The sequence below is a fragment of the Heterodontus francisci genome, chromosome 2 (assembly GCF_036365525.1).
Source record: "Heterodontus francisci isolate sHetFra1 chromosome 2, sHetFra1.hap1, whole genome shotgun sequence".
Lineage (NCBI taxonomy): Eukaryota > Metazoa > Chordata > Chondrichthyes > Heterodontiformes > Heterodontidae > Heterodontus > Heterodontus francisci.
In genome coordinates, this window is record NC_090372.1 from 192,487,994 (window position 1) to 192,512,022 (window position 24,029).

The following is a 24,029-nucleotide window of genomic DNA, read 5'->3' on the forward strand; positions in this document are numbered from 1 at the left end:
ATGGAGACAGAGAAGTCGAGGAAGGGAAGGGAAGTGTCGGAGATGGACTATGTAAAGGTGAGAGAAGGGTGGAAATTAGAAGCAAAGTTGATAAAAGTTTTCCAGTTCGGGGCAGGAGCAGGAAATAGTACTGATAGCCATCAATGTACCGGAAAAAGAGTTGGGGGAGGGGGCCTGAGTAGGACTGGAACAAGGAATGTTCAACATATCCCACCGAAAGACAGGCATAACTAGGACCCATAGCAACACCTTTTACTTGAAGGAAGTGAATGGAGTTGAAGGAGACGTTGTTCAATGTCAGACCGTTCAGCAAGGCGGTGGAGGATGGTGGTGGATGGGGACTGGTTGGGCCTCTGTTCAAGGAAGAAGCAGAGAGCCCTCAAACCACCCTGGTGGGGGATGGAGGTGTAGAGAGACTGGATGTCTATAGTGAAGAGGAGGCAGTTGGGATTTCCAGCATCCGCAGTATGTTGCTGTTATTTTAGTGTGAAAGAGAATTGTTGGGGGAGAATTATTGTGCTGGAATATATACAAATTTCTTGTTCCTTAAAACAATTATATTAATTATATAATCCTGCTGTCTACAATTACATTTTTGGAAATTTAAACCTTTAAACATTTAAAGCCAGGAGGTTACATTTGACCTAGTTCTATTATAGCAATATCAAAATTATATAAATTAAGCAACATTTTCCACTGGCTAGCTATAGATTCAGTTGATTTTTTTGCTGCAATTGTTTTTTCTTATCTACCATCTTGCAGCTCCAAAATAACTTGAATATTGAATAAAACTGCTCTAGCAGTATATTATACATTTTCAACATAAAAATATTCGGAGTGGTGTCAAGTCATGTTGGACTTTAGGCAATGGTTGGAAACAGTTCCAGCTTTTCTCCTGAGCTTTAGACCCCGAGGCACTTAAAATTTATCTTGTAACCACTCTTACGGTCAGTTTTACTGATTGCATTATTTCCTGTTAATCAAGTTAATTATTATTGCACAATTATTAATTCTTCTCAGAATTTGGAACTGGAACAGGCCATTCAGCACCCAACCCCACCCCACCAAGCCTGTTCTGCCGTTTAACTAGATTATGGTTGATCTGTATTGTTGTGCTGGAAAATGTACTAATTTCTTGTTCCTTAAAATAATTGTATAATCTTGACCTTTAAATTTCTAAAGCATGGGTCACATTTGACCTATTTTGATTTACTCCATCTACCCACCTTGGCTCCATGACCCTTAATTCACTTGCCCAACAAAAATCCATCAATCGCAGTTTTAAAATTTTCAATTAACCTAGCCTCAACAGCTTTTTGGGATAGTCTTTGTGCATAGAACATCACTCCTGAATGGCCTAATACTAATTTTAAGGTTATACCCAATGTTCCCTGTAAGGAATAAAAGAATGACGAGAGATAGGTTAGGGCCAATCAAGGATAGTAGTGGGAAGTTGTGTGTGGAATCGGAGGAGATAGGGGAAGTGTTAAATGAATATTTTTCGTCAGTATTTACAGTGGAGAAAGAAAATGTTGTCGAGGAGAATACTGAGATTCAGACTACTAGGCTAGATGGGATTGAGGTTCACACGGAGGTGTTGTTATCAATTTTGGAAAGTGTGAAAATAGATAAGTTCCCTGGGTCAGATGGGATTTATCCTAGGATTCTCTGGGAAGCCAGGGAGGAGATTGCAAAGCCTTTGTCCTCGATTTTTATGTCGTCATTGTCGACAGGAATAGTGCCGGAAGACTGGAGGATAGCAAATGTTGTCCCCTTGTTCAAGAAGGGGAGTAGAGACAGCCCTGGTAATTATAGACCTGTGAGCCTTACTTCAGTTGTGGGTAAAATGTTGGAAAAGGTTATAAGAGACAGGATTTATAATCATCTTGAAAAGAATAAGTTCATTAGAGATAGTCAGCACGGTTTTGTGAAGGGTAGGTCGTGCCTCACAAACCTTATTGAGTTTTTTGAGAAGGTGACCAAACAGGTGGATGAGGGTAAAGCTGTGGATGTGGTCTATATGGATTTCAGTAAGGCGTTTGATAAAGTTCCCCACGGTAGGCTATTGCAGAAAATACAGAAGTATGGGATTGAAGGTGAATTAGTGCTTTGGATCAGAAATTGGCTAGCTGAAAGAAGACAGAGGGTGGTGGTTGATGGCAAATGTTCATCCTGGAGTATAATTTCCAGTGGTGTACCGCAAGGATCTGTTTTGGGGCCACTGCTGTTTGTCATTTTTATAAATGACCTGGATGAGGGTGTAGAAGGGTGGGTTAGTAAACTTGCGGATGACACGAAGGTCGGTGGAGTTGTGGATAGTGCCGAAGGATGTTGTAGGTTACAGAGAGACATAGATAGGCTGCAGAGCTGGGCTGAGAGATGGCAAATGGAGTTTAATGCGGAAAAGTGTGAGGTGATTCACTTCGGAAGGAGTAACAGGATTGCAGAATACTGGGCTAATGGGAAGATTCTTGGTAGTGTAGATGAACAGAGAGATCTTGGTGTCCAGGTACATAAATCCCTGAAAGTTGCCACCCAGGTTAATACAGCTGTTAAGAAGGCATATGGTGTGTTAGCTTTTATTAGTAGGGGGATCGGGTTTAGGAGCCACGAGGTCATGCTGCAGCTGTACAGAACTCTGGTGCGGCCGCACCTGGAGTATTGCGTGCAGTTCTGGTCACCGCATTATAGGAAGGATGTGGAAGCTTTGGAAAAGGTGCAGAGGAGATTTACTAGGATGTTGCCTGGTATGGAGGGAAGGTCTTACGAGGAAAGGCTGAGGGACTTGAGGTTGTTTTCGTTAGAGAGAAGGAGGGGATGAGGTGACTTAATTGAGACATATAAGATAATCAGAGGGTTGGACAGGGTGGATAGTGAGAGCCTTTTTCCTCGGATGGTGATGGTAAACACGAGGGGACATAGCTTTAAGTTGAGGGGTGATAGATATAGGACAGATGTCAGAGGTAGTTTCTTTACACAGAGAGTAGTAGGGGCGTGGAACGCCCTGCCTGCAACAGTAGTAGACTCGCCAACTTTAAGGGCATTTAAGTGGTCATTGGATAGACATATGGATGAAAATGGAATAGTGTAGGTCAGATGGTTTCACAGGTCGGCGCAACATCGAGGGCTGAAGGGCCTGTACTGCGCTGTAATGTTCTATGTTCTATAGCTGTGTGGCAACCTGAAAGTCCCTGCACAGGCTTTATGTTACCGCCCGTGCACGGCTGAACAAAAGAAATTTAAAAGCGGCTGCACACAAATAAATGCTTGCACTCCAAAAAAAAAGTTAGAGGGAACGTTGGTTTTGCCCCCTTTTCTTAAACGCTCCTACCAGAGGAAATAATTTATCTCTGTCTGCCTTATCAAATTCTTTATTGGTCTCAAACACCTTAAATGACTTGCCCCTTTAAATCTTCTATACTTAAGGAATACAAGACTAGTCTATGCAACCCGTTCTCATAATTTAACCCTTTTTTGCTCCAGTATCAGTCTGGGGAATCTGCGATGCACCTCCTCCAAGGCCAGGTGTTCCTTCATGAGATCCAGTCTTTAGAACTGAATGCAAAAAAGGCCAAAAGTGGAATAAAGCTTCTCCACCAGCTTCCCAGCATAACTATAATGACCATATATAACTAGGAATTATGTTGAGAGGTGTAGATGCAACTATGACAGCTTTATTCATTTGGTTCATGATGATCTCTTAAACTCCTTAATGCTTCTGACATATAATCACTCAAATGTATTAAAATTTTTTCGTTTAATCTACATGAGCTCTGTCTTATCCAGGAATGGTATTTCCCTAATTTGTTCTCATTAATTCTTTTTACAGAATGTTTTTTAAGCTGGTCAATGTCCACATCATTTTCAGATGTTTAATTTATTGTTTTTAAGTACTACAAATATGAGCACAGATCATGTAGGTTGTGAAGTTTGTTTCCATGATTTCTCCAGATACAAGTCTATCCTGATCAGGGGAATTGCTAAGCAGAAACCAGGTGCTTCCTCATGTGGAAGGAAAAGGAGCAGAGGCTAGCCATACTTGCTGTCAGATACTTCTAGCAGCCAGTCAGTGGCTCACTTAAAACTTTGCTGCCTATTTCTTATCCAGCACTGAGTCCCACTCACAAATTTTAAGTTGGAGGCGCTGGGGGACTGGGAGTCAACACAGGCCAACAATAACGGGTTCTGAATGAGCTGAAGTTTGCACAACATGGAAGATGGAAGGCAAGCCAGGAGAGGGCAGGAACAGTCAAGTCTGGAGGTGACATAGATGTAGATAAGAGTTTCAGCAGCAGAAAGGCTGACGCAGGCGATATTACAGAGATGGAATAGGCAATATTTGGGAGGGAGAGGATATGGGGTCGGAAGCTCAAGGTGATAAAGGATGCAGAGATCGGTAACAGTCTGGTTCAACCTGAGCTTGAGGTGGGGGGAGGGGGGAAGCGAATGGAGGTACAAGTAAGGTGCCGGGGGGGGGGTCATAAAATTGAGTGGGAGGCGGGGGTGCCGATCCCGATACCTTCCCTCCCCCGTTGCAATTTTACCGGGATGGCGGCTAGAAATGGCCTGGCCTGGGACGGACGAACAAGGTAAGTCAGTGGCCAATTACTGCCACTTAAGTGCCTCCTCCCACAGCTGCTGGTATTTTACCAGAGGCCAGTGCCCTCCTGATCAGGCACCCTGTGTCCCACGGAGGGCACCACCCCCCCCCCCCCCCCACCAAAGAGTCAACCGCCCCCGCTGAAATAAAGTCCCTCCAGTGGAGACAAAGAAAATGAATGCAACCTTCCCAAAGTTTAATTGGAGGAAACTGCAGCTTGTTCAAGACTGGTATCCAACAAGCAATCTGATAGCAGAGTTAGCGGAAGGATTAAGAGAGGCGGTAGAGAGGTAAAAGTACATGCTACCAATGTTGCAAGGGGCAGCATTTAGATTCTTGGAGGACTCCAGAGGAAATGACAGGGAAGCAGGAAGAGAGATACTTAGGGGGAGACAGTGGCGTAGTGGTAATGTCACTGAACCAGGCTAATGCCTCAGGGCATGGTTCAAATCCCACCATGGCAGCTGGTGGAATTTAAATTCAATTAATTAATTAAAAAACTGGAATTGAAAGCTAGTCTCAGTAATGGTGCCATGAAACTATCTTTGATTGCTGTAAAAACCCATCTGGTTCACGAATGGCCTTTAGGGAAGGTAATCTGCTGTGCTTACATGATCTGGGCTACATGCGATTCTGGACCCACAGCAATGTGGTTGACTCTTAACTGCCCTCTGAAATGGCCTCGCAAGCCACTCAGTTCTCAAGGGCAATTAGGGATGAGCAACAAATGCTGGCCTTTCCAGCGAAAACCACATCCCGTGAAAGAATAAAAAAGAAAAAAACTTGCTGATGATACTCTAGCAATGATTTGATCGACCAGAATGAAACGAAGCAAGGGCAATCCCAGAGCTGGACAATCGACGAGGCACTGGAGGATGGTAATTCTGAATTTTGAGGGGGATCCCCCCCCACCCCCAGATTTTTCAGAGTCAGACTTGAATTTTCTTATGAGGGAGTAATGCCAAAATAAGAGTGACAGGAGAAGGATATAACAAAGCAGAAATTTAATTTAAACTTATTTCTATGAATCAGAGGTTATCGTTAAAGCCATGACAGACAAATACAGCAATACAAAAGCAATTGATTAAGCTCGTTATTGTAAATGAACTGGTACAGGAATTAGAAGTTGGCAATTACCTGAAGGACATTAAGTGAACCATGTTTATATTGATAATCTGGCAAGTTTAATCGATTTTTCCTCTAGTTCCATAATGATGTTGCTGTCCACTGACCCCTCTGTAAGCTGACTTTTTCTCTCCCTTGCCAGAAAACACAGGCCTATCGTAGTGCCACAAACCACTGGATTACATCAGACTACTGGCTCAGCAGAGATGTTGAATAAAACTTGGGTTCTTCTTTCGTCTGCATAGTATTTTTCCAATTCTAAGCCATTAGGGACCATTACTTACATTTATAAGTAGCTTACAGGCTTCAGAATACTTCAAAATCATGCTTTATATATTAAAAACAACCAAATTGGCACTTACATGAAAAACCTACCTGTTCATTACTTGTGGAAGAGATGCTGGATTCTGCTTCTTCTTCCATTTTATCCTCTGCTTTACTCTTCCAGAACCTCCCTTCACGGACAAAGCGCTGGTGTAGTTCAAGCTCATCGCAGGCTTTCTTCCAACCAAGACTTCGTTTTACTGCCAGCTGGTGAACATTAACACCAATATCCTGGATATTCTCTGATGGAATCCATGCCCTGTAACCAAAATGTCCATCTATCACAATTAAGCTATAGAAGGCTAGCAATTTAACTTGTGTCGCATTAAACTAAGCTTTTAGCTGCATCTGGTGTTATTTTAATATATTTAAATAAAGAAATTTTCATGCAGCAGCGCAAAATGGTTACATGAAGTTTGTGCCAGTGATTTCCCAAATGGCAATATTTTTTTAAATTCGTTCGTAGGATGAGGGCATCGCTGGCTAGGCCAGCATTTATTGTCCATCCCTAATTGCCCTTGAGAAGGTGATGGTGAGCTGCCTTCTAGAACCACTGCAGTCCTTCAGGGTGTAGGTACGCCCACAGTGCTGTTAGGAAGGGAGTTCCAGGATTTTGACCCAGCGACAGTGAAGGAACAGCGATATAGCTCCACGTCAGGATAGTGTGCGGGTTGGAGGGGAACATGCAGGTGGTGGCGTTCTCATGCAACTACTGCCCTTGTCCTGCTAGGCAGTAGAGGTTGTGAGTTTAGAAGGTGCTTCGAAGGCGGCTTGGTGAGCTGCTGTAGTGCATCTTGTATATGGTACATACTGCTGCCACTGTACGTCGGTGGTGAAGGGAGTGAATGTTGAAGATGGTGGATGGGGTGTTAATCAAGCAGGCTGCTTTGTCCTGGATGGTGCCCAGCTTTTTGAGTGTTGCTGGAGCTGCACTCATCCAGGCAAGTGGAGAGTATTTCATCTCACTGCTGACTTGTGGATGGTGGGCAGGCATTGGGGAGATAGGAGGTGAGTTAAACTCTGAAGAATTCCCAGCCTCTGAGCTGCTCTTGTAGCCACAGCATAGGAACATAGGACATAGGAAGATAGGAAGACAGGAACAGGAGTAGGCCATTCAGCGCCTTGAGCCCGTCCCGCCATTCAATGAGATCATGGCTGATCCGCAGCCTAACTCCATATACCTGCCTTTGGCCCATATCCCTTAATATCTTTGCTTAACAAAAGTCTATCTATCTCAGATTTAAAATTAACAACTGTTCTAGCTTCAACAGCTGTTTGTGGAAGAGAGTTCCAAACCTCTACCACTCTTTGAACATAGAACAGTACAGCACAGTACAGGCCCTTCGGCCCACTATGTTGTGCTGAACCTTTAACCTACTCTAAGATCAAACTAACTACCTACCCTTCATTCTACTATCATCCATGTACCTATCCAAGAGTCGCTTAAATGCCCCTAATGTATCTGCTTCTACTACCAACGCGGGCAGCGCATTCCACGCACCCACCACTCTCTGTGTAAAGAACCTACCTCTGACATCTCCCCGAAATCTTCCTCCAATCACCTTAAAATTATGCCCCCTGGTGATGGCCCTTTCCACCCTGGGAAAAAGTCTCTGGCAATCCACTCTATCTATGCCTCTCATCATCTTGTACCCCACTATCAAGTCACCTCTCATCCTTCTTCGCTCCAATGAGAAAAGCCCTAGCTCCCTCAATCTTTCTTCATAAGACATGCCCTCCAGTCCAGGCAGAATCCTGGTAAATCTCCTCTGCACCCTCTCTAAAGCTTCCACATCCTTCCTATAATGCGGCGACCAGAACTGAACACAATATTCCAAGTGCGGTCGAACCAGGGCTTTATAGAGCTGCAGCATAACCTCGCAGCTCTTAAACTCAATCCCCGTTAATGAAAGCCAACACACCATACGCCTTCTTAACAACCCTATCAACTTGGGTGGCAATTTTGAGCGATCTATGGACATGGACCCCAAGATCCCTCTGTTCCTCCGCACTACCAAGAATCCTCTCTTTAAGCCTGTATTCTGCATTCAAATTCGACCTTCCAAAATGAATCACTTCACACTTTTCCAGGTTGAACTCCATCTGCCACTTCTCAGCCCAGCTCTGCATCCTGTCAATATCCCGTTGCAACCGACAACAGCCTTCCACACTATCCACAACTCCAGCAACCTTCGTGTCATCGGCAAACTTGCTAACCCAGCCTTCCACTTCCTCATCCAAGTCATTTATAAAAATCACAAAGAGCAGTGAAGAAGTGTTTCCTAACATCTCTCCTAAACGGTCTGGTCCTAATTTTTAGACTATGCCCCCTAATTTTAGAATCTCCAACCTGTGGAAATAGTTTATCTTTGTCTAGCCTGTCTTTTCCTGTTAATATCTTGAAGACTTCGATCAGATCACCCCTTAACCTTCTAAATTCTAGCGAAAACAGGCCTAATTTGTGTAATCTCTCCTCGTAACCTAAACCCTGTAGTCCAGGTATCATTCTTGTAAACCTACATTGCACTCCCTCCAAGGCCAATATATCCTCCCTAAGGTGTGGTGCCCAGAACTGCTCACAGTACTCCAAGTGGGGTCTAACTAGGGTTCTGTACAGTTGCAACATAACCAGGAATAGTGCCGGAAGACTGGAGGATAGCAAATGTTGTCCCCTTGTTCAAGAAGGGGAGTAGAGACAGCCCTGGTAATTATAGACCTGTGAGCCTTGCTTCAGTTGTGGGTAAAATGTTGGAAAAGGTTATAAGAGATAGGATTCATAATCGTCTTGAAAAGAATAAGTTCATTAGCGATAGTCAGCACGGTTTTGTGACGGGTAGGTCGTGCCTCACAAACCTTAGAGTTTTTCGAGAAGGTGACCAAACAGGTGGATGAGGGTAAAGCAGTGGATGTGGTGTATATGGATTTCAGTAAGGCGTTTGATAAGGTTCCCCATGGTAGGCTATTGAAGAAAATACGGAAGTATGGGGTTGAAGGTGATTTAGAGCTTTGGATCAGAAATTGGCTAGCTGAAAGAAGACAGAGGGTGGTGGTTGATGGCAAATGTTCATCCTGGAATTTAGTTACTAGTGGTGTACCGCAAAGATCTGTTTTGGGGCCGCTGCTGTTTGTCATTTTTATAAATGACCTGGAAGAGGGTGTAGAAGGGTGGGTTAGTAAATTTGCGGATGACACTAAGGCCGGTGGAGTTGTGGATAGTGCCGAAGGATGTTGTAGGGTACAGAGGGACATAGATAGGCTGCAGAGCTGGGCTGAGAGATGGCAAATGGAGATTAATGCGGTAAAGTGCGAGGTGATTCACTTTGGAAGGAGTAACAGGAATGCAGAGTACTGGGCTAATGGGAAGATTCTTGGTAGTGTAGATGAACAGAGAGATCTTGGTGTCCAGGTGCATAAATCCCTGAAGGTTGCGACCCAGGTTAATAGGGCTGTTAAGAAGGCATATGGTGTGTTAGCTTTTATTAGTAGGGGGATCGTGTTTCGGAGCCACGAGGTCATGCTGCAGCTGTACAAAACTCTGGTGAGACCGCACCTGGAGTATTGCGTGCAGTTCTGGTCACCGCATTATAGGAAGGATGTGGAAGCTATGGAAAGGGTGCAGAGGAGATTTACTAGGATGTTGCCTGGTATGGAGGGACGGTCTTACGAGGAAAGGCTGAGGGACTTGAGGTTGTTTTCGTTGGAGAGAAGGAGGAGGAGAGGTGACTTAATAGAGACATACAAGATAATCAGAGAGTTAGATAGGATGGATAGTGAGAGTCTTTTTCCTCGGATGGTGATGGCAAACACGAGGGGACATAGCTTTAAGTTGAGGGGTGATAGATATAGGACAGATGTCAGAGGTAGTTTCTTTACTCAGAGAGTAGTAGGGGCGTGGAACGCCCTGCCTGCAGCAGTAGTAGACTCACCAACTTTAAGGGCATTTAAGTGGTCATTGGATAGACATATGGATGAAAATGGAATAGTGTAGGTCAGATGGTTTCACAGGTCGGCGCAACATCGAGGGCCGAAGGGCCTGTACTGCGCTGTAATGTTCTAATGTTCTAATTCTCTGTGTCTTTATACTCCAGTCCTCTGGATATAAAGGCTAACATTCCATTAGCCTTTTTGATTATTTTCTGCACTTGCTCGAGGCATTTTAAAGATCTATGCACCTGAACCCCCAAGTCTCTTTGAACATCCACTGTACTTAACTTCTTCCCATTTAGAAAGTACCCTGCTCTATCCTTTTTTGATCCAAAATGGATAACTTCACACTTGCCCGCATTGAAATCCATCTGCCACAGTTTTGCCCACTCACCTAGTCTGTCAATATCTCTTTGCAATTTTATGCTATCATCTAGACTGTCTACAATGCCACCTAACTTTGTATCATCAGCAAATTTGGATAAATGACTTACTATGCCATCATCCAAGTCGTTAATGAATAATGTGAATAATTGAGGCCCCAACACAGATCCCTGTAACCACTAGTTACATCCTGCCAATCTGAGTACTTACCCATTATCCCCACTCTCTGTCGCCTACCACTCAACCAACTTTCTAATCATGTCAATAATTTGCCCTCGACTCCATGGGCTTCTACTTTAGTTAACAGTCTCTTATGTGGGACTTTATCAAATGTTATGTGGGACAGCATTTATGTGGCTGGTCCAGTTCCATTTCTGGTCAATGGTAACCCCACGATATTGATAGTGGGGGATTCAGCGATATCAATGCCATTGAATGTCAAGGGGAGATGGTTAGATTCTCTCTTGTTTGAGATAGTAATTGCCTGCCACTTGTGTGGCGCAAACGTTACTTGTCACGTATCAGCCCAAGCCTAGATGTTGTCCAGTTCTTGTTGCATCTGGACATGGGCTGCTTCAGTCTCTGAGGGGTTGTGAATGGTGAACATTGTGCAATCATCAGCGAACATCTCCACATCTGACCTTATGATGGAGGGAAGGTCATTGATGAAGCAGCTGAAGATGGTTGGGCCTAGGACACTACCCTGAGGAATCCCTGGGACTGAAATGACTGACCTCCAACAACCACAACCATTTTCCTTTGTGCCAGGTATGACTCCAACCAGCAGAGAATTTTTCCCCAATTCCCACTGACTCCAGATTTGCCAGGGTTCCTTGATGCTGAGTCAGTCAAATACTGACTTGATGCCAAGGGCAGTCACTCTCACCTCACCTCTGAAGTTCAGCTTTTTTGTCCATGTTTGGACCAAGGCTGCAATGAGGTCAGGAGCTGAGTGGCCCTTGTGGAAAGTGAGTGGGTGGGTTATTGCTGAGCAAGTGCCACTTGACAACACTTTCAACGACACCTTCCGTCACTTTGCTAATGATCGGGAGTAGACTGATAGGGCAGTAATTGGCCAGGTTGGATTTGTCCTGCTTTTTGTGCATAGGACATACCTGGGCAATTTTCCACATTGCCAGGTAGATAGATGCCAGTGTTGCAGCTGTACTGGAACAGCTTGGCTAGGGGCATGGCAAGTTCTACAGCACAGGTCTTCAGTACTATTGTCGGAATGTTCTTAGGGCCCGTAGTCGTTGCAGTAACCAGCACCTTCAGCCGTTTCTTGATATTACGTGGAGTGAATCGGATTGGCTGAAGATTGGCATCTGAGATGCTGGGGACTTCAGGAGAAGGCTGAGATGGATCATCCACCTGGCACTTCTAGCTGAAGATGGATGCAAATGCGTCAGCCTTCTGTTTTGCACTGATGTGCTGGACTCCCCCATCGTTGAGGATGGGGTGTTTGTGGAGCCTCCTTCTGTCAGTTGCTTAATTATCCACCACCATTGATGACTCGATGTGGCAGGACTGCAGAGCTTAGATCTGATTCATTGGTTGTGGGATCGCTTAGTTCTCTCGATCACCTGCTGCTTCCACTGTTTGGCACGCAAGTAGTCCTGTGTTGTAGCTTCACCAGGCTGAAATCTCATTTTTAGGTGCTGCTCCTGGCATGCCCTCCTGCACTCTTCATTGAACCAGGGTTAGTCCTCCGGCTTGATGGTAATGGTAAAGTGGGGAATATGCAGAGTCATGAGGTTACAGATCGTGGGTGAATACAATTCTGCTGCTGCTGATGGCCCACAGCACCTCATGCATGCCCAGTTTTGAGTTGCGAGATCTGTTTGGAATCTATCCCATTTAGCATGGTGGTAGTGCCACACAACACGATGGTGGGTACCCTCAATGTGAAGATGGGACTTTGTCTCCACAAGGACTGTGCGGTGGTCACTCCTACCAATACTGTCATGGACAGATGCATCTGCGGCAGGCAGATTGGTGAGGACGAGGTCAAGTATCTTTTTCCCTCTTGGTTCCTTCACCACCTGCCGCAGACCCAGTCAAGCAGCTTTGTCCTTTAGGACTCGGCCAGCTCGGTCAGTAGTGGTGCTACTGAGCCACTTGGTGATGGACATTGAAGTCCTCTACCCAGAGTACATTTTATGCCCTTGCCACCCTCAGTGCTTCTTCCAATTGGTGTTCAACATGGAAAAGCACTGATTCATCAGCTTTTGGGGGGGGGGGGGGGGCAGAGCAGTGGCAGGTGGTAATCAGCAGGAGGTTTCCTTGCCCATGTTTGACCTGATGCCATGAGACATCATGGGGTCTGGAGTCAATGTTGAGGACTCCCAGGGCATCTCCCTCCCGACTGTATAACACTGTGCCGCCACCTCTGGTGGGTCTGTCCTGCCGGTGGGACAGGACATATCCAAAGATGGTGATGGTGGTGTCTGGGACACTGTCTGTCAGGTATGATTCTGAGTATGACTATGTCAAGTTGTTGCTTGACTAGTCTGTGGGACAGCTCTCCCAATTTTGGCACAAGCTCCCAGATGTCAATAAGGAGGATTTTGCAAGGTCAACAGGGCTGGGTTTGCTGCTGTCATTTCTGATGCCAGGTGGTCCATCCAGTTTCATTCCGTTTCTTGGACTTTTTAACGCTTTGATACAACTGAGTAGCTTGCTAGGTCATTTCAGAGGGCATTTAAGAGTCATCCAGATAACACCAGTCACATGTAGGCCAGACCAGGTAAGGACAGCAGATTTCCTTCCCTAAAGGACATTAGTCAACCAGATGGGTTTTTACAACAATCGACAATGGTTTCATGGTCACCACTGGACTCTTTTTTTAACTTCCAGATTTATTAATTGAATTCAAATTCCACCATTTGCCGTGGTGGGTTTCAAATCCATGTCCTCAGAGCATTAGCCTGGGGCTCTGAGTTACTAGTCAAGTGACATTATCACTATGCTACTGCCTCCCTGAGGAAGTATATGATCACAGACATCCGCTCTTAGGGAGCAGCCAATTGCTTCCACCAATATGAGCCATGAGGGAGAAAATGAAGCAAATTCACCCACAGATGTACTCATAGGCCTTTCAGTGTCTGACTATAAAGTAGCAAGAGCCTGTGAGCGGTTGAGGGATAATAAGGAGTTGGAACTGTGGAGGCAAAGACTTTAAACTTTATCACCAGCACAGTTTTAAACTGGATGCTTCAATATTTGAATGGGTATTCTGAAAAAATCCTAAAATAGAAACAGGAGGCCAAAAGTCTGATATAAAAAAAAACAATTATTTTCCCCCAACTTACTCCTGTCTCATGTTATTTGGAAGTATTGCAATCAATCCCTCTTACCAAATATCCAAACTCAAGCCATGATCCTAGCCCTACCTAGCTTTTGGGTTCTTTAAAAGGTACTAACTCTAGATATACTCCATGCCAACAGTGGTTTGATTTTTTAAAACATGAAAGATGGTTCATGGAAAATTTTAGTTTGCACTTGAGGCAAGTATTGCAACATAGAATATTTGTAGGGCAGGAAAGTTTAGGAGGTAAAGCCAAAGAGGATGAACTATTTTTTGCCTAAATTTTATTCATTTGAATAAATTGAAAATTAGATACAATCACATTACTATAACTTTATCTTCTTTATTTTCACTCAATTTGGTATAATAGGGAAATAAGACTGATCTGGTTATAAAAAAATTACAATTTCATTTTACCCAAATTATTTTTCTAAATATAGAATACATTAATAGGGTGCAACCAAAGGTAATTTTAATATCTATTTCTCACAAAACCTGCCCTAGTTTCCACAAGCACAGAAATACTGCACTAGTCTGTGGTGAGGTGCTACCTGTCAAGCCAATGTTTTCTCCACTAACCCTAATTGAAAAAGGATAGTTAACTGTGAATTGCTGAAAATAGAGACATGTTGTCGAAGCTTTTCGTCTTGCACTCATCAGGACAATATGCAAGAATAACCAATGTAAGGGAAAACAACAACTTATACTACATGAGAAGAGAGTGCTGATTGGTTGGCAAGTGAACTCACTGGTAGAGGCGTTGCCATGGAGAATGCACCAGTTGACGGTGACTGACAGTTAATGGCCAAGGTTGTTTGAAATTTAAACAAGGCAGCTTGACTCTGATTGGTCAAGGCATTGCCTTGGAGGAATGAACCAGTGAATGGCTGTCACTTATTTTGTTCAGCTGAAACAGGCGCAATGTGTGTACATGTTCATTCTGTCTGCAAAGAACAGGACCCTGTGTATTAATATATGTAGCTTCCAGGACACGCAAATGCACCACAATGCGAGCCCGACTGACAATCTTAAATTAGTTGCCAGTGTCATTCTTAGCACACTGCGTATTATTTAGCAAATGTTGTCCAATCGCAGAGTCACATCTAATGTTGGACACTGTGTTTTAAGTTTGGCAAGCACGGGCTGGTTGGTTATGGCCTGTACCTTGCCCATTGCGAACAGCGGAAAGGACATGTTGTTTGATACGATCCGTCAGTCTTTGGGACATACAGCCTATATACCTGGCATTACACTGGCATTGAAATTCATATATCACGTTACTCATTTGTGAGATAGGCAGGACGTCTTTCTGACTTGACAGAAGCATCCTGTTAGTGGCAAACACCATACGTGTTGCTACTGCATAGTAGCAGCGTGAAACAGCTAGCTTTACTTGTTGTATCCCAAAAATTTGAGCACATAAGGAGAGGGGAGTTTAAAAAGAGTGCGGAAACCACCAGCAGGGACAGCAGCAGAGACACATCTCCACATATCCAACAACACAGCATGCGATCGGAATGAAAAATCGAGGTGTGACATCACAGGGAAGTAGACAGGTGATTGTAGTTCTGAGGTCTCACCCAGCCAAACAGTGCAAGAAGGGAGAGAGAGAGGCGAGGCACAGGGACGGGGTCGTTGAGTATCCGGTGGGTATTTTCTTACTTTTTTTTCTCTTTTCTGTTGATTTTTATTTTCCCTCTAACATTTAAGTCTATCTACTAAGTAGAAGATAAAATACTAGTAGTTGGTTACTCATTTGTTCGGTCTATTTATAACCCTTTTATGTTTATTTAACTTGCAATTTTAGTGCAGTAAATAAATAATTCAAGGCAGGGCTACTCACACCTGTCGAATGCACATCCTGTGCCATGTGGGGACTCCAGGACCCTACCCATGTCCTGTACAATTACATGTACAAAACGTGCAACCAAATGCAAAAACTTGAGTGCCGAAACTTGGAACTCGAGGAGCAGCTGGTGTCACTGAGCTGCATTCGTGAGGATGAGATATACGTGGATAGCACGTTGCAGGAGGTGGTCACCCTGCAGCTTAAGAGAGCGCTGGAAGAGGCGGCTGCCAGACAGATAAAAAGGTGAAGGCAGGTTGTGCAGGAGTTCCCTGAGGGCATCCCACTTTCTGTCCAGTATTCAGTTCGGAGTACCGATGGGAGAGAGGGTTCCTCTGGAGAGTGCAGTGAGAATCATGACCAGAGTACCATGGGTGGCTCAGCTGTGCAGGGAGGGAGGAGAAAAGACAAGAGAGCAATAGTGGTTGGGGATTTTATAGTTAGGGGAACAGCCAGGTATTTCTGTGGTCACAGACGTGATTCCAGGATGGTATGTTGCCTCCCTGGTGCAAGGGTCATGGATATCACCGAGCGGCTACGGCGATTCTGGAGGGAGAGTGTGCACAGCCAGAGGTCATGGTCCACATTGGTACCCAACCTTTTAGGTAGAAAAAGGGATGAGGTCTTGCAGGCCGAGTTTAGGGAGCTAGGAAAGAGATTAGCGAGCAGGACCTCAAAGGTAACACTCCCCAGATTACTCCCCAGACCACATGCTAATGAGTATAGAAATAGGAGATTTCATAGATGAATGTGTGGCTGGAGAGGTGGTGCAGAAGGGAGGGCTTCAGATTTCTGGCACATTGGGACTGCTTCTGGGGAAGGTGGGACCTGTACAAGCCGGACAGTCTACACCTGAACAGGACCGGGACGAATATTCTTGCAGGAAGGTTTGCAAGTGCTGTTGGGGAAGGTTTAAACTAGATTGGCAGGGGGATGGGAACATGAAGGCAGTTTCTGATAGGACAAACTCAGAGCAGGGAATGGGAGGCAGAAAATTAGCAAGTGACTTTGAAAGATGGAAGGAGGAAAGATTATAGCACTGGAATTTGGCAGTGTTAAAAGATATTTATTTAGATGTAAGGAGTATAGCAAATAAAACCGGTGAGCTGAGGGCACAGACATATGGCAGCATGATATCATTGCTATAACCGAAACTTGGCTTACAGAGGTGCAAGAATGATGGCTCAACATCCCTGGATATAGAGTTTTCAGGCAGGATAGAGAGGGGGATAAAAAAGGAGGGGGTGTAGCATTATTGGTTAAGGAATCAATAATAGCTGTGAGGAGGGATGATATGCTAAATGAATCATCAAATAAGGCCATTTGTGTTGAGCTCAGAAATATAAAAGGGGCAGTCACACTAATAGGAATGTACTAAAGACCCCCAAATAGTGAGAGGGAGATAGAAGAACAAATATGTAGGCAAATTTCTGAGTGCATAAACAATAGGGCAATAATAGTTGGGCATTTCAACTACCCCAATATCAACCGAGATACAAACAGTGTGAAGGGCACAAATTTCTTGAACTGCATTCAAGAGAGCTTTTTTAGCCAGCATGTAACAAGCCCAACAAGAGGGGAGCAATTCTAGATAAAGTGGTGAAGAAGGCATATGGAATGCTTTCCTGTATTGGCCAAGGTATAGAATACAAAAGCAGGGATGTAATGCTGGAACTGTATAAATCGCTGGTTAGGCCACAGCTGGAGTATTGCGTACAGTTCTGGTCACCACATTCAGGCAGGATATAATTGCTCTGGAGAGAGTACAGAAGAGATTTACAAGAATGTTATCAGGGCTGGAAAATTGCAGCTATGAGGCAATATTGGATAGGCTAGGGTTGGTTTCCTTAGAACAGGAGGCTGAGGGGTGGTTTAATTGAGGTATACAAAATTATGAGGGGCCTAGAGAGAGTAGACGGGAGGGACCAGTTTCCCCTAATGGAGGTGTCAATTACTAGGGGACACAGATTTAAGGTGATTGATAGATGGATTAGAGGGGACATAAGGAAAAACTTTTTCATCCAGAGGGTGGTGGGTGTCTGGAATTCACTGCCCGGATCGTTGGTGGAGGCAGAAACCCTCAACTCATTTAAAAGGTATCTGGACCTGCACCTGCAGTGCTGTAACCTGCAAAGCTACGGACCAGGTGCTGGAAGGTGGGATTAGAATGGCTATTTTTTTTTCAGCCAGTGCAGACACCAAGGGCTGAATGGCGTCTGTCTGTGCTGTACCTTTTCTATAGTTTTATGGTTCATCTTATCCAGGCAGTAGATTTAAGTTTATGGTAGCAATCTACTGAATTCTGACATCCATCAAAATATGGACTTGGTAAAGCACTAAAGCCAATAGCTGCAATAGACAAGCCTAAGCTATCTGCGGAATTTCCTTTATCTTCTGGATTTTCCAGCCGCCACTGACATCCATTTGTTTCGCTGTAGTTTAAATGGAATTAACAAACCAAGGAAATAGAAATTAGTAATTGGAAAGAGCTTAGTACACTGAGAAGGCAAACAGAAATACTACAGTGAAGCTTGTTCAAAAAGACTACCAATAGTGTTCTTAATGCTGGCTCACCAACAGTTGAGTTCTCATCTGTCCCAGTGATTCAATCCCATTGGGTTTTCACAATATTGGAATCACCGTGCTACAGATTACATTCTCACATGTGCCACATAGTGCAAGCTAAAGTGAAAGATCTGCTTCATAGAGTATGGCTAATGTACTAATCAACTCAGGCAATTGACACTGACTATGAATAAATAAGAATGCTAAAATTGAACTGGAGAATGCAAACTTTATAGTGGTTTAATCAATATACACAACATTTTGTAAAATTTGATTTAGATGCTATTTAATCAATGCTTGCTGGAGAAATTTTTTTTTAACAATGCTTTCATGGGATGCAGGCATCGCTGGCAAGGTCAGCATTTATTGCCCTTGACAACTTGAGTGGCTTGCTAGGCCATTTCAGAGGGCAGTTAAGAGTCAACCACACTGTTATGGGTCTGAAGTCACATGTAGGCTAGACCAGGTTAGAACAGCAGATTTCCTTCCCTAAAGGACAAGAACCAGATGGGATTTTACGACAGTCGATGATAGCTAGTCTCAGTAATGGTGTCATGAAACCTTCAATTCCAGATTTTTATTAATTAAATTAAAGCTGCCATGGTGGGATTTGAACCCGTGTCCCCAGAGCATTAACCTGGGCCGTTGGACTACTCGTCTAGTGATATGACCACTACCTCACCATCTCCTCCAGCATAGTTTTACTTCAGAGCAATTATCAAACGACACAACGAGACTCATATCCATAATGTGCCCCTGGTGGGAACTCATGAAATTGATCCCACATGATTATTGACCTCAAATGGACATTGAACCCCATAGCCCTGCAAGTTTATTTCCTTCAAGTACCTATCCAATTTCCTTTTGAAATCAATGATCGTCTCCACTTCCACCACCCTCACGGGCAAAATATGGGAAGGAATGAGTCAGAGGAGTGGACAGTACCAGCTGCGGAAACCAGCCGGCTAGCAGCATTCTCTACGAACCTCTATGAGGTTCATATTCTTTGGCCAAGTAAATTTGATTAAATTAGTCAACTAAGTCAATAATCATAACGCTTCTGTTCGCTGCTGTGGTACAAAGTGGCTGAACACGACATTTTTCAAAAAAATAATTTTTTCTATCTATATACTGTTGGAAGATTAGATTTAGTTAATTAACTTAAAATGCCTAGATTATTGTGCATTAAAAATGTGCATTGTTTCCAAACTTGGAGTCAGCTGAAGACAGATCACAAGTATCTTATAAGTGCTGACTAAAGTTTATCATCAATGATGGAGATACATCTTCAACTGTCACTACCAGACAAAATACCATGACCTGTTGAGTAAAATATTTCCTGATTTTAATTTCCTTAATACAATTCTTTTCCACAGTTGTAATGCACAGAAGCAGTTTAAAACGTTACGTATTGCAGTTATGTATAACACATTTAGGTTATATACTCAGTGGGTCACATCTCAACAAGTTGCTACCAGAGTTGTTTGTTTCTTTTTATAAGCCAGTTGCTCGATACGCATACAAAAGCAAAATACTGTGGATGCTGGAAATCTGAAATAAGAACAGAAAATGCTGAAAATGAAAGGTCATTGACTTGAAACATTAACTGTATTTCTCTCCACAGATGCTGCTTACCTGCTGAGTATTTCCAGCATTTTCTGCACTAAACATATGTTCTGTTCTTTAGCTCCAATACCAGGTCTCTTTACATGAAGTTACTATGTGGGTCACATCCCAATTACTCGCTAAATTGGAAGCTTTTCTTAAATCTGTTCACCTCCCCCATAAAAAATAATCAACTAAAAACTAATGGTACCAATCCTTATAATTTCCTTATAAGCAGAAATATACAGTTTGGACATAGCTAATTTTGTTGGAGCAAAATTGTTTTCATGTTTTATGTGGACATTCTAACAGGTAGCTCACTCACACAAGTCTGAGATAGTAATTAACCACTACCAATCTCAATTCTTGTGTGCCTATAATTCTATAAAGGATTAATTAACAATCTTGTTGTGTGGGGTCCCTTGGGGAGGAGCGACCATAACATGATAGAATTCTTTATTAAGATGGAGTGTGAAGTAGTTGAATCCGAAACTAGGGTCCTCAATCTAAATAAAGGAAACTACAAAGGTATGCGGCGCGAGTTGGCTATGGTAGATTGGGGAACTTTACTAAAAGGGTTTATGGTGGATAGGCAATGGATAATATTTAAAGAACGTGTGCATGAATTACAACAATTATTCATTCCTGTCTGATGCAAAAATAAAACCAGAAAGGTGGCTCAACCATGGTTTACAAAAGAAATTAAGGATAGTATTAGATCCAAAGAGGAGGCATTTAAAATTGCCAGAAAAAGCAGCAAGTCTGAGAATTGGGAGCAGTTTAGAATTCAGCAAAGGAGGACAAAGAGGTTGATTAAGCTAGGGAAAATTGAGTATGAGAGTAAACTTGCAGGGAACACAAAAACTGACTGTAAAAGCTTCTATAAATATGTGAAGAGAAAAAGATTAGTGAAGACAAATGTAGGTCCCTTACAGTCAGGAATGGGAAAAAATTATCATGGGGGAACAAAGAAATGGCAGAACAATTAAACACATACTTTGGTTCTACCTTCACAAAGGAGGACACAAATAACCTCCCAGAAATGTTAGGGAACCAAGGGTCTAATGAGGAACTGAAGAAAATCAGTATTAGTAAAAAAAAAGTGCTAGGGAAATTAATGGGGCTAAAGGCTGACAAATCCCCAGGGCCTGATAATCTACATCCCAGAGTACAAAAGGAAGTGGCCCTGGAAATAGTGCATGCATTGGTGGTGATCTTCCAAAATACCATAGACTCTGGAGCAGTTCCTACAGATTGGAGGGTGGCCCCACAGTAACCCCACTATTTAAAAAAAGAGCGAGAGAAAAAACAGGGAATTACAGACCAGTTAGCCTTACATCAGTTGTGGGGAAAATGCTAGAGTCTATTATAAAAGGATGTGATAGCAGAACACCTGGAAAGCATAAATGGAATTGGACAAAGTCAGCATGGGTTTACAAAAGGGAAATCATTGCTTAACAAATCTACTGGAGTTTTTTGAGGATGTAACTAGTAGAATAGATAAGGGAGAACCAGTGGATGTGGTGTATTTGGATTTTCAGAAGGCTTTTGATAAGGTCCCACATAAGAGGTTAGTGTGCAAAATTAAAGCACATGGGATTTGGGGTAATGTACTGGCATGGATTGAGAAATGGTTGACAGACAGGAAACAGAGACTAGGAATAAATGGGTCTTTTTCCGAGTGGCAGGCAGTGACTAGTGGGGTACCGCAGGGTCAGTGCTTGGGCCCCAGCTATTCACAATATATATTAATGACTTAGGTAAGGGAGCTAAATATAATATTTCCAAGTTTGCAGATGACACAAAGTTGGGGGGTGCCGAACGTGAGCTGTGAGGAGGATGCAAAGAGGCTCCAATGTGATGTGGACAAGTTGGGCAAATGCATGGCAGATACAGTATAATGTGGATAAATGTGAGGTTATCCACTTTGGTTGTAAAAACAGAAAGGTAAATTATCTGAATGGTGATAGATTGGGAAAGGGGGAGGTGCAACGAGACCTGGGTGTCCTTGTACACCATTCGCTGAAATCAAGCATTCAGGTGCAGCAAGCAGTTAGGAAGGCGAATGCTACGTTGGCCTTCATTGCAAAAGGATTTGTGTACAGGAGCAAGGATGTCTTACTGCAGTTATACAGGGCCTTGGTGAGACCACATCTGGAGTATTGGGTGCAGTTTTGGTCTCCTTATCTGAGGAAGGATTTTCTCGCCATGGAGGGAGTGCAAAGAAGATTTACTAGGCTGATTCCTGGGATGGCAGGAATGACGTTTGAAGAGAGATTGGGTCGACTAGGCCTACATTTATTTTTTATTTATTTAGAGATACAGCACTGAAACAGGCCCTTCAGCCCACCGAGTCCGTGCCGACCATCAACCACCCATTTATACTAACCCTACAGTAATCCCATATTCCCTACCACCTACCTACACTAGGGGCAATTTACAATGGCCAATTTACCTATCACCTGCAAGTCTTTGGCTGTGGGAGGAAACCGGAGCACCCGGCGAAAACCCACGCGGTCACAGGAAGAACTTGCAAACTCCGCACAGGTAGTACCCGGAATTGAACCCGGGTCCCTGGATGAGAGGGGATCTCATAGAAACCTATAAAATTCTAACAGGACTAGACAGGCTAGATGCAGGGAGGATGTTCCTGATGGCTGGGGAGTCCAGAATCAGGGGTCACAGTCTCCGGATACGGGGTATACCATTTAGAACTGAGATGAGGAGAAATTTCTTCACTCAGAGGGTGGTGAACCTGTGGAATTTTCTACCACATAAGGCAGTGGAGGCCAAGTCATTAAATGTATTCAAGAAGGAGATAGATATATTTCTTAATGCCAAAGGGATCAAGGGATATGCGGAGAAAGTAGGAACAGGGTACTGAATTAGACGATCAGCCATGATCTTTATTGAATGGCACAGCAGGCCCAAAGGGCCGAATGGCCTACTCCTGCTCCTATTTTCTATGTTTCTCTACTTTCTATATACATACATACATGTTGTGTATTTATGACTCTCTTCCCTAATCCTAGTGTGCATCTGTGCCTACCATTTCTGACCCTGAAATCTTGCTTTTATCCCCCCTCTCAATCTTTGTCGTATTTGTAGCTTTGAATATCATGGGAGTCTGAACCTCCCCCTTATTTCTCTTGCTCTGCATCTTTCTTTCTCTCTTCAGAGCCTACCCTTCTCTCACATTCCCCCCTCGTCTTTAGAATTCTCTCTCCGTTCTTCCGTCTGAATTTCGTTGCCTGAACTTCTCACTCTCTCTCATTGTATCTGATCTACCTCTTTATCTAAACATCTTGTCTTCCCTCCTATCTAAGCTTGTCTTTCCTCTTTTCTTGAATAGAAGTTACATTTGCTATCTTCTAATCTGATGGGACCTTTCCAGAATCTAGGGAATTTTGGAACATTAAAACCAATGCATCGACTATCTCAGCCACTTCTTTTAAGACCCTAGGATGAAGTCCATCAGGATCTGGGGACTTGTCAGCTTTTAGATCTAAATTTTCTCAATACCCTTTTCCTTGGTGATGGTAAATGTTTTAAGTTCCTCCCTCTGTTTCAACTCTTGGCATCATTCATAGAGAGATACAGCACTGAGACAGGCCCTTCGGCCCACCGAGTCTGTGCTGACCAACAATCACCCATTTATACTAATCCTACATTAATCCCATATTCCCCACCATATAGAACTGCAAACAAAATTGAACACCTTTGGCTGGCCTCTAGAGATGAACCCCAGAAAAAGACAATGCCTTCAGGAGAGGGAGGGAGAAAACCAGCAATCATAGAATGATACAGAAGCATTCAGCCCATCGTGCCTGTGCCGGCTGTTTGGTAGAGCTATGTAATTAGGCCCATTCCCTTATTCGTTCCCCATAGCCCTAAACATTTTTTCCTCTCATACAACTTATCAAAGCACAATGTTAAACACTGATCCAAACAAACATGGGCAACTAAAGATAGAACCAGGAGAATTTAACAGTTAATGGTCCCAGATCTCAATGACCAAGGGGCAGCACAGGCACTATGGGCTGAATGGCCTCCACCTGTGCTGATTCAACTCTCAATTATTTCTGGGATGTTATTTGTATCCTCTACAGTGAAGACAAATTTTAAAAAATCTGTTCAATGCCTCCACCATTTCCTTACTTTCCATTATTAATTCCCCAGACTCTCTCTCCAGAGGACCAACACTCATCTTACTTACTCTTTTCCTTTTTAAATACCTGTAGCAACTCTTACTATCATTTTTATATTTCTAACTAGCTTTCTCTCAATCTAATTTCTCTCTCATTATTCTTTTAGTTACTCTTTGCTATTTTTTATATTCTGTCCAATCT

General features: G+C 43.4%; 1 protein-coding gene across 8 annotated transcripts in view; it reads right to left on the reverse strand.

The window, feature by feature from the left end:
• zmynd11 (zinc finger, MYND-type containing 11) overlaps positions 1-24,029 on the reverse strand; it is a 231,668-nt gene that overhangs the window by 36,770 nt on the left and 170,869 nt on the right. For all 8 annotated transcript variants that reach the window (XM_068014984.1, XM_068014979.1, XM_068014982.1 and 5 more), the window contains one exon: positions 6,101-6,308. In XM_068014984.1, the coding sequence (XP_067871085.1) occupies positions 6,101-6,308 (208 nt within the window). The remainder of the gene's footprint in view (positions 1-6,100; positions 6,309-24,029) is intronic.